Source organism: Agelaius tricolor, unplaced genomic scaffold (genome assembly GCF_023055355.1).
Source record: "Agelaius tricolor isolate 1412-34295 unplaced genomic scaffold, bAgeTri1.0.p SCAF_199, whole genome shotgun sequence".
In the NCBI taxonomy this organism is placed as follows: Eukaryota; Metazoa; Chordata; class Aves; order Passeriformes; family Icteridae; genus Agelaius; species Agelaius tricolor.
The window spans coordinates 1-13,555 of NW_027269459.1; the positions used below are offsets into that span (position 1 = coordinate 1).

At 56.7% G+C, this 13,555-nt stretch overlaps 1 protein-coding gene and 1 long non-coding RNA gene across 11 annotated transcripts; one reads left to right on the forward strand and one right to left on the reverse strand.

Annotated features, from left to right (window-relative positions):
• The first annotated feature begins 184 nt into the window (after positions 1-184).
• Positions 185-4,142, forward strand: LOC139587200 (uncharacterized). The gene is made up of 4 exons (XR_011678283.1): positions 185-494; positions 1,118-1,296; positions 2,869-3,450; positions 3,575-4,142. It is a non-coding gene; the product is annotated as an uncharacterized lncRNA (long non-coding RNA).
• A 290-nt stretch (positions 4,143-4,432) lies between these two features.
• On the reverse strand, positions 4,433-13,537 carry SAE1 (SUMO1 activating enzyme subunit 1). Of its 10 annotated transcripts, XM_071421203.1 has the most exons (11): positions 13,092-13,537; positions 12,379-12,490; positions 10,998-11,171; positions 9,762-9,904; positions 9,584-9,683; positions 8,309-8,408; positions 7,316-7,338; positions 6,909-6,944; positions 6,538-6,623; positions 5,721-5,790; positions 4,433-5,108 (listed from the first exon to the last, which is right to left on the reverse strand). In XM_071421203.1, exons 1-11 carry the CDS (start codon positions 13,190-13,192, stop codon positions 5,010-5,012), a joined length of 1,044 nt encoding a protein of 347 aa, XP_071277304.1. In that variant the 5' UTR covers positions 13,193-13,537; the 3' UTR covers positions 4,433-5,009. The 10 variants fall into 10 exon arrangements, with proteins under 10 accessions (XP_071277304.1, XP_071277303.1, XP_071277302.1 ...); XM_071421202.1 differs by lacking the exon at positions 7,316-7,338 and having other exon boundaries at positions 6,909-6,967; XM_071421201.1 differs by lacking the exon at positions 6,909-6,944 and having other exon boundaries at positions 7,280-7,338.
• Positions 13,538-13,555: the final 18 nt, after the last annotated feature.

Here is a 13,555-nt window from a genome sequence, read left to right on the forward strand (position 1 = left end):
GGGGTCGGGGACCCCGGGGGAGCCTCGGGGGTCGCGGGGGGGGGGGACACGCGGGGGTCGCTCCCGGTTTGTTTACAAACAGCGCCCGCTCGCGCGGCGCCCCCTGGCGGGCGATCGGAGCAGTGCAGGGTCTGTTTTGGGGGGGGGGCGCGGTTTGGGGGACCCCCCCCACACCCCCCCTCACCCAGCTCAATGAGAGCCCAGGCTCAATGTGGGGGTGTCCCCTCCTCCCCACAGAGCCCCCCGGGAGCGATGGCCAGACCGCTGCGGGAAGGGACCCTCGGGGAGCCCCCAGCCCCACTCCCATCGCACCCCGCCTGCGGGGGGGGCGGCGGGGGTGGGACCCCCCCCACGCACGAGACCCCCCCCCAGCAGAGCAGGGGGAGGGGCCGGAGACCCCCGGGACCCCTCCCCAACGCGCCTGAGCTGCGGAGGGCGCGGGGACACCCCCGGGACCCCCCCGGAGTTTGGGGTCCTTGGGTGGGGAGCGCACGGTGAGTGCTGGGGGGGGGTCCCGATTGATGGGGGGGTCTCAGTTTATTGGGGGGGGTCCCGATTGATGGGGGGGGGGTCTCAGTTTATTGGGGGGGGTCCTGATTAATGGGGGGGGTCTCAATTTATTGGGGGGGGTCCCTAATTTATGGGGAGTCTCCAATTCCTGTGGAGGGGTCCCTATTTCTGGGGGGGTCCCCAATCCCATTGGGGGTCTCAATTTATGGGAGGGGTCTCAATTTATGGGAGGGGGGCTTAATTTATGGGGGGGGTCCCCAATCCCATCAAGGGCCCCAATTTCTGAGTGGGGTCCTCCTAATTCATGGGGGGGGGTCCCCAATTCCTGTGGGAGGGGTCCGTAATTTATGGTGGGGGTCCCCATTTTCTGAGGGTGGGGGTCCCCAATCCCGTCGTGGGTCCCAATTTTTGGGGCGTGGTCCCAGTTTTTGGGAGGGGTCCCCAACTCCTGGCTGGGGTCACCCTCACTTTTGGGGGCTCCCATTCCTTTCCAAACTCCCTGCCCATAATTTTGGGGAGGGGGCGTGGCTCACCCTGACCCCCCCTTTATAATTTTGGGGAGGGGGCGTGGCTCACCCTGACCCCTCCCCTTTCCCCTCCCCCCCAGGTGATTTCGGCCCCTCGGAGCCCCTCGGGCCCCCCAAACTGGGGCATTGGGGGGGGGGCGGTCCCCAATGGGCACCTGCCCGGAGCCGCCCCCCCCGGGGCCCCCCCCAGCCCGAGCAGATTTTGGGGGCGCGTTTGAGGCTCCTGGGGGACAATTTCCAGCACAGCTACGAGAGACAGGTGAGGGGGCACCCCGAAAACGGGGAACCCGAAAATGGGGGCGGGGGGACGGAAAAATTTGGGTGGAAAGTGAGAAATTCTGAGGGGGGGGAAACTCAAAAATTGTAAAATTGTCCCTATTGGGGCTATAGCAAAATTTGGGGGCGCATCCCAAAATATTTGGGGGAGAAACGGCAAAAATTTAGGGGGGTAACACACAAATATTTGTGAGAAATTCAAAGGGGGAACCCAAAAATTTCACCCTGTTGGGATTATCTCAAAATTTGGGGGGTGTGTCCCAAAAGTTTGGGGGGGGAAATGAAAAATTTTAGGAGGGAAACCCAAAAAAATCGTCCCTATTGGGGTTATCCCAAAATTTGGGGGGTGTGTCCCAAAAGTTTGAGGGGGAGCAAAAATTTGGGGGAGAAACCCCAAAAATTTGGGGGAGGAGAACATAAAAATTTAGGTGGGAATGGAAAAATTTGGGTGAGAAATGAAAAATTTGGAAGGGGAACACGAAAATTCTCCCTGGTTGGGATTATCCCAAAATTTGGGGGGTGCACCCCAAAAATTTTAGGGGAGACACCCCAAAAGTTGGGTGGGAATTGAAGAATTTCGGGGGACACCCCAAAAGTTTGGGCCAAAATGTGGAATTTTGGGGGCTTTCCAGCCCATTCCTGGTGTCACTTCCGGTGATTTTTGGCTTTTTTTGGGGTTGGGGGCTCCCAAAATTGACAGAAAACCCCAAAATTTCGTGGCAACAACCCAAAATTCTGGGGGGGCGCCCCAAAATTAACCGGGCCACGCCCCCATGATGACTTTTTTGGGGACAATCCCCCCAAATTTTGGGTTTTTCCCCAATTCCTCTGAGTTCTCCTCCTCAGGGCTGGGGTTTGGGGGGAACGCCCCAAAATTGGAGGCAGACGCCCTAAAATTCAGTGGGGACGCCCAAAATTGGGGGGGACGCGCCCCCTGAGGCAACTTTTGGGGGCAAAAAGCCCAAAATTCAGGTTTTTCCCCCATTTTAGCTCCACCAATTCCAACTCCTGCAGCCAGGGCTGGAATTTGAGGAGAAACCCCAAAAATTTAAGGAAAACACCCCAAAAATTTAGGGAAGAGCCCCAACAATTTAATAAACACCCCAAAACTTTAATAAACACCCCCAAAAATTTAATAAACACACCCAAAATTGGGCTGAACACTCATTTTTTTGGTTGTGACACCCCCAAAATTCAGTTTTTCCCCATCCCAGCCCCACCATTCCAACTCCCGCTGGAATTTGGGGAGTGGGAGAGGCTGGAATTTGAGGGGAAACCCCAACAATTTAAGACGAACACCCCAAAAATTTAGGGAAGAGCCCCAACAATTTAATAAACACCCCCAAAACTTTAATAAACACCCCAAAATCGGGCCGAACGCTCATTTTTTGGTTGTGCCACCCCCCAAAATTCAGTTTTTTCCCCATCCCAGCCGCACCATTCCAACTCCCGCTGCCAGGGGCCGGGTTCTGTGGGGCGGGGCGGGCGGGCGGCGCTAATTGGCGGCGCTAATTGGCGGCGTTAATTACCGGCATTAACGAGGATTCGCCCGCAGCGCCGCGGCCGGGGCCCGTTCTGGGCGCCGCTGCTCCGCTGGGTGGCGCCGTGGGTCGGGGCCGCGCCCGCAGCGCCCCTGGCGGCCAGAGGGGGGAACTGACCCCGGAAACGGCGGAGAACAGCGGGAAAATACCCGGAAAACACCTGGAAAACAGCTGGAAAATACCCGGAAAACACCTGGAAAATACCTGGGAATACCTGGAGAACACCTGGAGAAAGGCGCGGGACGCTCACAGGAGGGAATCGCCCTCAGAGGGAGCACAAAGCACAAAACCCCCCCCGGATCGGAGTTGGTAGCGCCCAACCCCCCTCGGGTTTTATTTATTTGGGGTAATTTATTCATGGGGGGGGGGGGGGCGGGTCCCCAAAATTGGGCTGAGACCCCCCAAAAATGTGGCAGGAAGGGGGGACCCCCCCCCAAAAACAAAGGGTTGTAAATGGTGTAAATTAGAGGGGTGTACATTGAAATTTTGGGGTGTAAATTTGAAATTTTTGGGTGTAAATTTAAATTTTTTGGGGTGTAAATTTAAATTTTTGGGTGTAAATTTGAATTTTTGGGGTGTAAATTTAAATTTTTGGGGTGTACATTGAAATTTTGGGTGTAAATTTAAATTTCGGGGTGTACATTTAAATTTTGGGGTGTACATTTAATTTTTTTGGGGTGTAAATTTGAATTTTTTGGGGTGTAAATTAAATTTTTTGAGTTTTTTTTCAGGGGTGAAATAATGGGGGGACCCCCCCTCAAAATGGTGCTGGGGGGGGTCAGGACCTCCCCCCAAATTTTTTTTTTAGGGGGGGGAGAACCCCAAAAAAACCCCCAAACTCCCCAAAAAAAACCCAAAAAAAAGAGCTGTAAATGCTGTATATGGGCTGTAAATGGGGCAATTTTGGGGTTTTTTTGGGGGATTTTGGGGACCCCTTCTGGATGGTGCTGAGGGGGTGGAACCCCAAAAAAACCCCAAAATCCCCCCAAAAAACCCCAAAACCGGGGCTGTACATGCTGTATATGGGCTGTACATTGTATATAGGATTATTGTACATTTTTGGGGGTTTCTGTACAATTTTTTGGGGTTTCTGTAAATTTTTTGGGGTTTCTGTACAATTTTTTGGGGTTTCTGTACATTTTTGGGGTGGTTTGTACATTTTGGGGGTTTCTGTACATTTTGGGGGTTTCTGTACATTTTTTTGGGGTCTGTACAGGAATTTTTGGGGTGGGGGGGGGGTTCCCATTTTTTGTACTTTTGTTTGCAATAAAATCGATTTACCACAGAAGGATTTGGGGCGTTTATGGGGGGGTTTATGGGATTTTGGGGGATTTTGGGATTTATGGGATTTTGGGGGATTTTTGGGGTTTGGGGGCTCTATGGGATTTTGGGGGAAATTTGGGATTTTTGGGGTTTGGAGGCTTTATAGGATTTTGGGGGGGATTTTAGGGATTTATGAGATTTTAGGGTTCCTACAGAATTTTGGGGAGATTTCCCTGGGATTCCAGACTCCCCAAATTTTGGGGTTCACCCATTCTTGGGGTCCCCCCCCCCCTCCCCAAAAATCCCGACCCCAAATTCAGCCACGGTTTATGGGAAATCCTTTATTGACCCTGCCCTAAAACCTGGGGGGGCAGCACCCCCAAACCCCCTCCCCAAATTTGGGGGTGCTCCTGGGGGGGGTCAGGAACCCCCAAATCCCCTCCCAAAGAAGCCCAGGACCCCCAAACCCCCTCCCCAAATTTTGGGGTACCCCTGGGGGGGTTCAGGAACCCCCAAATCCCCTCCCTGAGGGGATCAGGACCCCCCAAACCCCCCCAGAATTTGGGGTGCCCATGGGGGACCCCTCCCCAAATTTGGGGATCCCTCATTGGGGGAGTCCCAAGCACCCCAAACCCCCTCCCAAGGGCTTCAGGACCCCTCCCCGAATTGGGGGGTTCCCCCTCATTTTGGGGGGGGGTCCCAGGCGCTCCAAAGGCCCCCAGGATTTGGGGTTCAGGGTTTGGGGTTCAGGATTTGGGGTTCAGGGCCCCTCCCCGGATTTGGGGTTCCTCATTTCGGGGGGGGGGGTCCCAGGCGCTCCAAAGCCCCGCTGGGATTTGGGGTTCAGGGTTTGGGGTTCAGGATTTGGGGTCCCCGATTTTGGGGTCCCCCCTCATTTCGGGGGGGGTCCCAGGCGCTCCACCAGGCCCTGGCCCCGGACGCCGTCGAAGAAGAAGAAATTATTGTGGGGGGGGTCCCTGTGGGACAGAGCCTGGGGAGGGGGACACAGATGGGGGTCATGGGGGGATCTGGGGAACCCCAAAATCCCCCAGAGCCCCCCCAAAATCTCCCAGAGCCCCAAAATCCCTCCCAGACCCTCCCAAAATGCCCCCAATGCCCCCTAAAATGCCCCCAAATCCCCCCAAAATCCCCTCCAGACCCCCCAAAATGCCCCAGAACCTCCAAAATCCCCCTCAGCCCCCCCCAAATCCCCCCAGACCCTCCCAAATGACCCAGACCCCCTCAGTCCCCCCCAGAGCCCCAAAATCCCCCCCAAATCCCCTCCAAAATCCCTCCCAGACCCTCCCAAATGACCCAGACCCCCCCAAAATGTCCCAGACCCCCCAAAATCCCTCCCAAAATCCCTCCCAGACCCCCATAATCCCCCCCAAACCCCCCCAGACCCCCCCAAAATGCCCCAAACTCCCCGAAAATCCCCCCAGAGCCCCAAAATCCCCCCCAGAGCCCCCAAATCCCCCACAGAGACCCCAAAATCCCCCCCAAATCCCCTCCAAAATCCCTCCCAGCCCCCCCAATCCCCCCCAAACCCCCCCAAAATGCCCCAAAATCCCCCCCAAACTCCCCCAATCCCCCCCGGCCGTACCTTGACCACCTCCTGGCCCAGCACCCCCCCCAGCACGGCGCACACCGGGGCCATCTCCGAGAAACAGGAACTGAAAAAGGGGGAAAAAGGGGAAAAACTGAACGGGAAAATGCCCCAAAACTGAGGGGTTTGACCCCAAAAAAAGGCGATTAAAGCCTGGCAGGTGTCCCCTCACCTGTGGCAGTGTCCCCTCCTGTGTCCCCTCACCTGTGACAGTGTCCCCTCCTGTCTCCAGGTGTCCCCTCACCTGTGGACCTGTCCCTGGGTCCCGTCCCATGCCCAGGTGTCCCCAGGTGTCCCCTCCCGTGTCCCCTCACCTGTGGAACTGTCCCCTGCCCCCTCCCCTGTCCCTTCACCTGTCCAGGTGTCCCAGGTGTCCCCAGGTCCGCTCACCTGTGGAACTGTCCCTGTCCCAGGTGTCCCCATGTGTCCCATGTGTCCCCTCCCATGTCCCCTCACCTGTGGAAGTGTCCCCTCCCATGTGTCCCAGGTGTCCCTGTGTCCCCTCACCTGTGGAACTGTCCCTGTCCCAGGTGTCCCCATGTGTCCCATGTGTCCCCTCCCATGTCCCCTCACCTGTGGAAGTGTCCCCTCCCATGTGTCCCAGGTGTCCCTGTGTCCCCTCACCTGTGGAACTGTCCCTGTCCCAGGTGTCCCCATGTGTCCCATGTGTCCCCAGGTGTCCCAGGTGTCCCCTCCCGTGTCCCCAGGTGTCCCCTGTCCCCTCACCTGTGGAACTGTCCCCAGGTGTCCCCAGGTGTCCCAGGTGTCCCCCCAGGTGTGTCCCCATGTCCCCAGGTGTCCCCTGTCCCCTCACCTGTGGAACTGCTCTGGCAGCAGCTGTGGCTCCACCCCCAGCGCCTCCAGCACCTCCTGGCGCAGGCGCAGGAGCAGCGCAGAGTCCTGGGGGACACTGAGGGGACACGGGTCACGGCCAGCCTGGGACCTGAACTGCAATAGAACTGACATGGGGACATTGTCATTGTCATTGTCATTGTCACCATGGGACACTCAGGGGACACGGGTCACGGCCAGCTTCTGTCCTGAACCTGAGCAACACTGGGGACATTGGGGACAAACAGGGACATTGTCATTGTCACTGTCACCATGGGACACTCAGGGGACACGGGTCACGGCCAGCCTGGGACCTGAACTGCAACAGAACTGACACAGGGACATCATTGTCACCTGGGGGACACTCAGGGGACACGGGTCACGGCCAGCCTGGGACCTGAACTGCAATAAAACTGACATGGGGACATCATTGTCACTGTCATTGTCACTGTCACCCTGGGGGACACTCAGGGGACACGGGTCACGGCCAGCCTCTGTCCTGAACTGCAATAAAACTGACATGGGGACATTGTCACCATGGGGGACACTGAGGGGACACGGGTCACGGCCAGCCTCAGAACGGAACCTGAGCAACACTGGGGACAAACAGGGACATTGTCATTGTCACTGTCACCATGGGACACTGAGGGGACACGGGTCACGGCCAGCCTGGGACCTGAACTGCAATAAAACTGAAATAGGGACATTGTCATTGTCATTGTCACCTGGGGGACACTGAGGGGACATGGGTCACGGCCAGCCTCTGTCCTAAACTGCAATAAAACTGAAATGGGGACATCATTGTCACTGTCATTGTCACTGTCACCCTGGGGGACACTCAGGGGACACGGGTCACGGCCAGCCTGGGACCTGAACTGCAACAGAACTGACACAGGGACATCATTGTCACCTGGGGGACACTCAGGGGACACGGGTCACGGCCAGCCTCAGAACGGAACCTGAGTAACACTGGGGACATTGGGGACAAACAGGGACATTGTCATTGTCACTGTCACCATGGGACACTCAGGGGACACGGGTCACGGCCAGCCTCTGTCCTGAACTGCAATAAAACTGACACAAGGACATCATTGTCACCTGGGGGACACTCAGGGGACACGGGTCACGGCCAGCCTCAGAACGGAACCTGAGCAACACTGGGGACATTGGAGACATTGTCATTGTCACCATGGGACACTGAGGGGACACGGGTCACGGCCAGCCTGGGACCTGAACTGCAATAAAACTGACACAGGGACATCATTTTCCCCAGAAATGGCATTTTTTTCCCCCAAAATTGAGATTTTTTTCCCCCCCAAAATTGAGATTTTCCCCCCAAAAATAAGATTTTTCCCTGCAACAAATGAGACCTTTTTTCCCCCCATTAACGAGACTTTTTTCCCCCAAAACCGTGACGTTTTTCCCCAAAAAATCAGATTTTTTTTCCCCAAAATGGGATTTTTTTTCCCAAAAATAAGATTTTTCCCCCGTTAATGAGACTTTTTTTCCCCCAAAACCACGATGTTTTTCCCCAAAAAATCAAATTTTTTTTCCCCAAAATGGGATTTTTTTTTTCCCCCCAAAATCAGATTTTTGTCCCCAAAAAATCAGATTTTTTTCCCCCCAAAATGGGATTTTTTCCCCCCAAAATCAGATTTTTTTCCCCCAAATGGGATTTTTCCCCCCAGAATTGACATTTTCTGCCCAGACACGGCTCCTGTTCCCAATCCCGGCCGTTTTTGCCCCAAACTCACCGTGCAGCAGGAAATAATCGGGGGCCGTTCTGCGCAGCGCCACCTCCTGGCCCCGGGCCGGCCCCGCCAGGGCCTCGCGCAGGCGGCAGAACTGCAGCTGCTGCGGTTTGGGGGAAAACAACGGGATTTTGGGCAAAAATAATAGGATTGGGGCAAAAATAATGGGGTTTGGGCAAAACAATGGGGTTTGGGGGAAAATAACGGGGATTTTGGGGCCCATCTCAGGGTTTTAGGCTTTAGGATCCATCCCCGCTGACCTTTTTGAGCATGGTGGTCTCTGCTGCCTCCAGCCGGGCCCGCTTGGGGTTTGGTTTTGGGGTCCATTTTAGGGATTTTGGGGTCCATTTCAGGATTTTGGGGCCCATTTTGGGGATTTTGGGCTTTGGGATCCACCCCCACTGACCTTTTTGACCATGGTGGTCTCTGCTGCCTCCAGCCGGGCCCGCTTGGGGTTTGGTTTTGAGGCCTATCCCAGGGTTTTGGGGTCTATTTTATCCCAGATTTTATCCCAGGATTTTGGGGTCCATCCCAGGGATTTTGGAGTCCATCTCAGAGATTTTGGGGTCCATTTTAGGGATTTTGGGGCCCATTTCAGGGATTTTGTGCTTTAGGACCCATCCCCACTGACCTTTTTGACCATGGTGGCCTCCACTGCCTCCAGCCGGGCCCATTTGGGGTTTGGTTTTGGGGCCTATCCCAGGGTTTTGGGGTCTATTTTATCCCAGGGATTTTGGGGTCCATGTCAGGATGTTGGGGTCCATCTCAGGGATTTTGGGGCCTATCCCAGATTTTATCCCAGGGTTTTGGGGTCCATTTTAGGGATTTTGGGGCCCATTTTGGGGATTTTGGGGCCCATTTCAGGGATTTTGGGCTTTGGGATCCACCCCCACTGACCTTTTTGACCATGGTGGTCTCCGCTGCCTCCAGCCGGGCCCGCTTGGGGTTTGGTTTTGGGGCCTATCCAAGGTTTTATCCCAGGGTTTTTGGGGTCCATCCCAGGGATTTTGGGGTCCATTTTAGGGATTTTGGGGTCCATTTTAGGGGTTTTAGGGCCCATTTCAGGGATTTTAGGCTTTGGGATCCATCCCCACTGACCTTTTTGACCATGGTGGTCTCCGCTGCCTCCAGCCGGGCCCGCTTGGGGTTTGGTTTTGGGGCCTATCCAAGGTTTTATCCCAGGGATTTTGGGGTCCATTTTAGGGATTTTGGGGTCCATTTTAGGGATTTTAGGGCCCATTTCAGGGATTTTAGGCTTTAGGATCCATCCCCACTGACCTTTTTGACCATGGTGGTCTCCGCTGCCTCCAGCCGCGCCCGCTTGGCCTCGGGTCCGTCCTCCAGCCCCGCGCTCGCCTTGGCCACCTTGGGCTTCTCCCTGGGGATGCAAACGCCCCCAGATTGCAGCAGGAGCCCCCCAAAATCCCGGGTTTGGGGGTTCCTGCCCCACACTCACTCCACGAACTCGTGCTGGCCCAGGTCGGCGAACATGAAGCCGTGGTAGCCGAAGACGTCGCCGGTGAAGAATTTGATGCCGTTCTTGTGGCAGATCTGGTTGATCCTCACCATGGATTCCTTGGAGCAGCAGGTCAGGCACACCTGGGGGGAATTTGGGGATCTCAGCCCCAGGGTTTGGGGGGGTTCTGGAGGGGAAAGGGGGAATGGGGCAGGGGGAGGTGAGGGATGGGGTTGGGGGGGTTGTTCCTTGGGGTGGAAGGGAAGTGGGGCCCAAATGGGGGAGTTCTGCCCCAAAATGGGGGGTTCTACCTCAAAATGGGACAATTCTACCCCAAAATGGGACAATTCTACCCCAAAATGGGGGGGCTCTACCTCAAAATGGAACAATTCTACCCCAAAATGGGGGGGCTCTACCTCAAAATGGGACAATTCTACCCCAAAATGGGGGGGCTCTACCTCAAAATGGGACAATTCTACCCCAAAATGGGGGGGTTCTACCTCAAAATGGGACAATTCTACCCCAAAATGGGGGGGTTCTACCCCAAAATGGGGGAGATTCCACCCCTAAATGGAACAATTCTACCCCAAAATAGAACAATTCTACCTCAAAATGGAACAATTCTACCCCAAAATGGGGGCGTTCTACCCCAAAATGGAACAATTCTATCCCAAAATGGGGGGGGGTTCTACCCAAAATGGAACAATTCTACCCCAAAATGGGGGGGTTCTACCCCAAAATGGGGGGGTTCTACCCCAAAATGGAACAATTCTATCCCAAAATGGGGGGATTCTACCTCAAAATGAGGTGATTCCACCCCAAAAATGGGATTAAACCCACCTCAAAATGGGACAATCCCCCCCAAACCCGTGACAATCCCATCCAAATCCCCCCGAAATCCAGGAATATCCCCCCAAACCCAGGAATATCCCCCCCAAACCCATGACCCTCCCCCCGTGCCCCATTTTGGGGTCCCCCTGTGCCCCATTTGGGGTCCCCCTGTGCCCCATTTGGGGTCCCTGTGCCCCATTTGGGGTCTCCCCAGCCCCATTTGGGGTCCCCGTGCCCCATTTGGGGTCTCCCCAGCCCCATTTGGGGTCCCCCAGCCCCATTTGGGGTCTCCCCAGCCCCATTTGGGGTCCCTGTGCCCCATTTGGGCTCCCCCAGCCCCATTTTGGGTCCCTGTGCCCCATTTGGGCTCCCCCAGCCCCATTTTGGGGTCCCTGCCCCCCGTACCGCGTCGAACTGTGTGAAGAACTCGTGGCCTTTGCTCTCCACGCTCTCGGGGTCGGCCCTGACCTCCACCATGGGGTTCAGGCTCTGCGCCCGCGCCAGCGAGGCCTCGGCCCGGTTCCGACCCAGGGAACCCGCGGGGATCAGGAACTGGGCCCGGCTGTCCTGGGGGGACACCTGGGGACATTGGGGACATTGGGGACACTGGGGACATTGGGGACATGGGGACATTGGGGACATGGGGACATTGGGGACACTGGGATCAGGAACTGGGCCCGGCTGTCCTGGGGGGACACCTGGGGACAGGGGGGACATTGGGGACACTGGGATCAGGAACTGGGCCCGGCTGGCCTGGGGGGACACCTGGGGACATTGGGGACATTGGGGACACTGGGATCAGGAACTGGGCCCGGCTGTCCTGGGGGGACACCTGGGGATATTGGGGACACAGCTCTGGGACACCTGGGGACATTGGGGACATTGGGGACATTGGGGACACAGCTCTGGGATCAGGAACTGGGCCCGGCTGTCCTGGGGGGACACCTGGGGACATTGGGGACACAGCTCTGGGACACCTGGGGACAGGGGGGACATTGGGGACATTGGGGACATGGGGACACAGCTCTGGGACACCTGGGGACATTGGGGACACTGGGATCAGGAACTGGGCCCGGCTGTCCTGGGAGGACACCTGGGGACATTGGGGACATTGGGGACACTGGGATCAGGAACTGGGCCCGGCTGTCCTGGGGGGACACCTGGGGACATTGGGGACATTGGGGACATGGCTCTGGGACACCTGGGGACATTGGGGACATAGCTCCAGGGGGATGGGGCACAGAAATTGCCACATTTTGGGGTGATGTGAGGGGAAAAGCCCAAAGATGGAGAGGATGAAAATTCCCATATTTTGGGGGTGTTCCTGAGAGATGGAAGGGATTAAATTCCCAGATTTTGGGGGTGTTCCTGAGGGATGGAAGGGATGAAAACACCCATATTTTGGGGGTGTTCCTGAGGGATGGAAGGGATTAAATTCCCAGATTTTGGGGATGTTCCTGAGAGATGGAAGGGATTAAATTCCCAGATTTTGGGGATGTTCCTGACGGACGGAAGGGATGAAATTCCCATATTTTGGGGATGCTCCTGAGGGATGAAAGTCCCATATTTTGGGGATGTTCCTGAGGGATGGAAGGGATGAAATTCCCATATTTTGGGGATGCTCCTGAGGGATGGAAGGGATGAAAATTCCCAGATTTTGGGGATGCTCCTGAGGGATGGAAGGGATGAAATTCCCATATTTTGGGGATGTTCCTGAGGAATGGAAAGGATGGAATTCCCAGATTTTGGGGCTCCTGCAGGTGTTGCAGGTGTGTGCCCCCCTCACCTGTTGGTGGTCCAGCAGGGTGACCCCCCTGACCCCGGCCAGGATGAGATTTTTGGCCACCTCAGCCCCCAGCCCGCGCAGCCCCACCAGCAGCACCCGCGACGCCCGTAACCTGTGGGGGATCCCGGGAAAAAACAGGAATTATCCTGGGAATGAATCCTAAAGAATGGGAATGGGGGACCCCAGAACCCGACAGAGTGACCCCTAAACCCCATAGAGACCCCCCAAGACTAAATAAGGACCCCCCAGACCCCTACAGAGCCACCCCAAATCCCCATGGGGACCCCAAAACCCCAACAGAGCCACCCCTGACCCCTATGGGGGACCCCCAGACCCCAATAGAGCCACTCTTAAACCTTATGGGGATCCCCAAGACTGAACAGGGACTCCCCCAGACCCCTATAGAGCCACCCCAAACCCCTATGGGGACCCCAAAACCCCAACAGAGCCATCCCAAACCTCTGTGGGGACCTCCAGACCCCTACAGAGCCACCCCTGACCCCCATAGGGACCCCTCAGACCCCAATAGAGCCACCCCTAACCCCTATAGGGACCCCCCAGACCCCTACAGGGACTCCCAGACCCCAATAGGGACCCCCAAGAGCCCCTAAAGAGCCCCCCTAAAGCTCCTCCAGGGCTCTTACCCCCCCATAGGGCCCCCAAAGCCCATAAAATGACCCCCACACACACACAACCCCTCCAGCCCCACCGACCTTTTCTGGGCCTCGAGCCCCCAGAGCCGGATCTGGCGGTCGTACTGAGCCGCCTCCTCCTCGCTGATGCCGCCGGGGCTGGACTCGTCCTTCTCCACCATCGCGGCGGCCCCCGAGACCACCCTCAGGATCCCACAAATCCCCTCACGGCCCCTAAAAAGCCCCTCTGAGCTTTCAAATCTCTCTGGACACCTCAGAGCTCCTCACGGGCCATCAAAGCCCCTCAAAGCCCCTCACGGCCCCTCAGAGCCCCTCACGAAACCCGCGGCGCCCCCTGGCGGCCCGCGCAAACCCCCGCGCCCGCCGCCGCTGCACATCCCGCAGGGCGGGGGGGGACGCACCGAATCCGCTCCCGGTACCCGCGGTCACTCAGGAGAAAAGAACGGCCAGAGTTTTTATTTCTGCCCTCGTTTAACCCCGGTGTGACGGTGTGAGGCCGCGGACTCTGGTTTTGGGGCCCTGCC

Excerpts from the sequence above, each read along its gene's own strand:
- SAE1 (XM_071421202.1), bottom strand. The coding sequence starts at position 13,192 with ATGGTGGAGAAGGACGAGTCCAGCCCCGGCGGCATCAGCGAGGAGGAG. Across the intron at positions 12,491-13,091 it reads GGGCTCGAGGCCCAGAAAAG|GTTACGGGCGTCGCGGGTGC; the intron begins GTCGGTGGGGCT and ends GATCCCCCACAG. Across the intron at positions 6,624-6,908 it reads GTCCCCTGAGTGTCCCCCAG|GACTCTGCGCTGCTCCTGCG; the intron begins GTGACAATGATG and ends AGTGTCCCCCAG.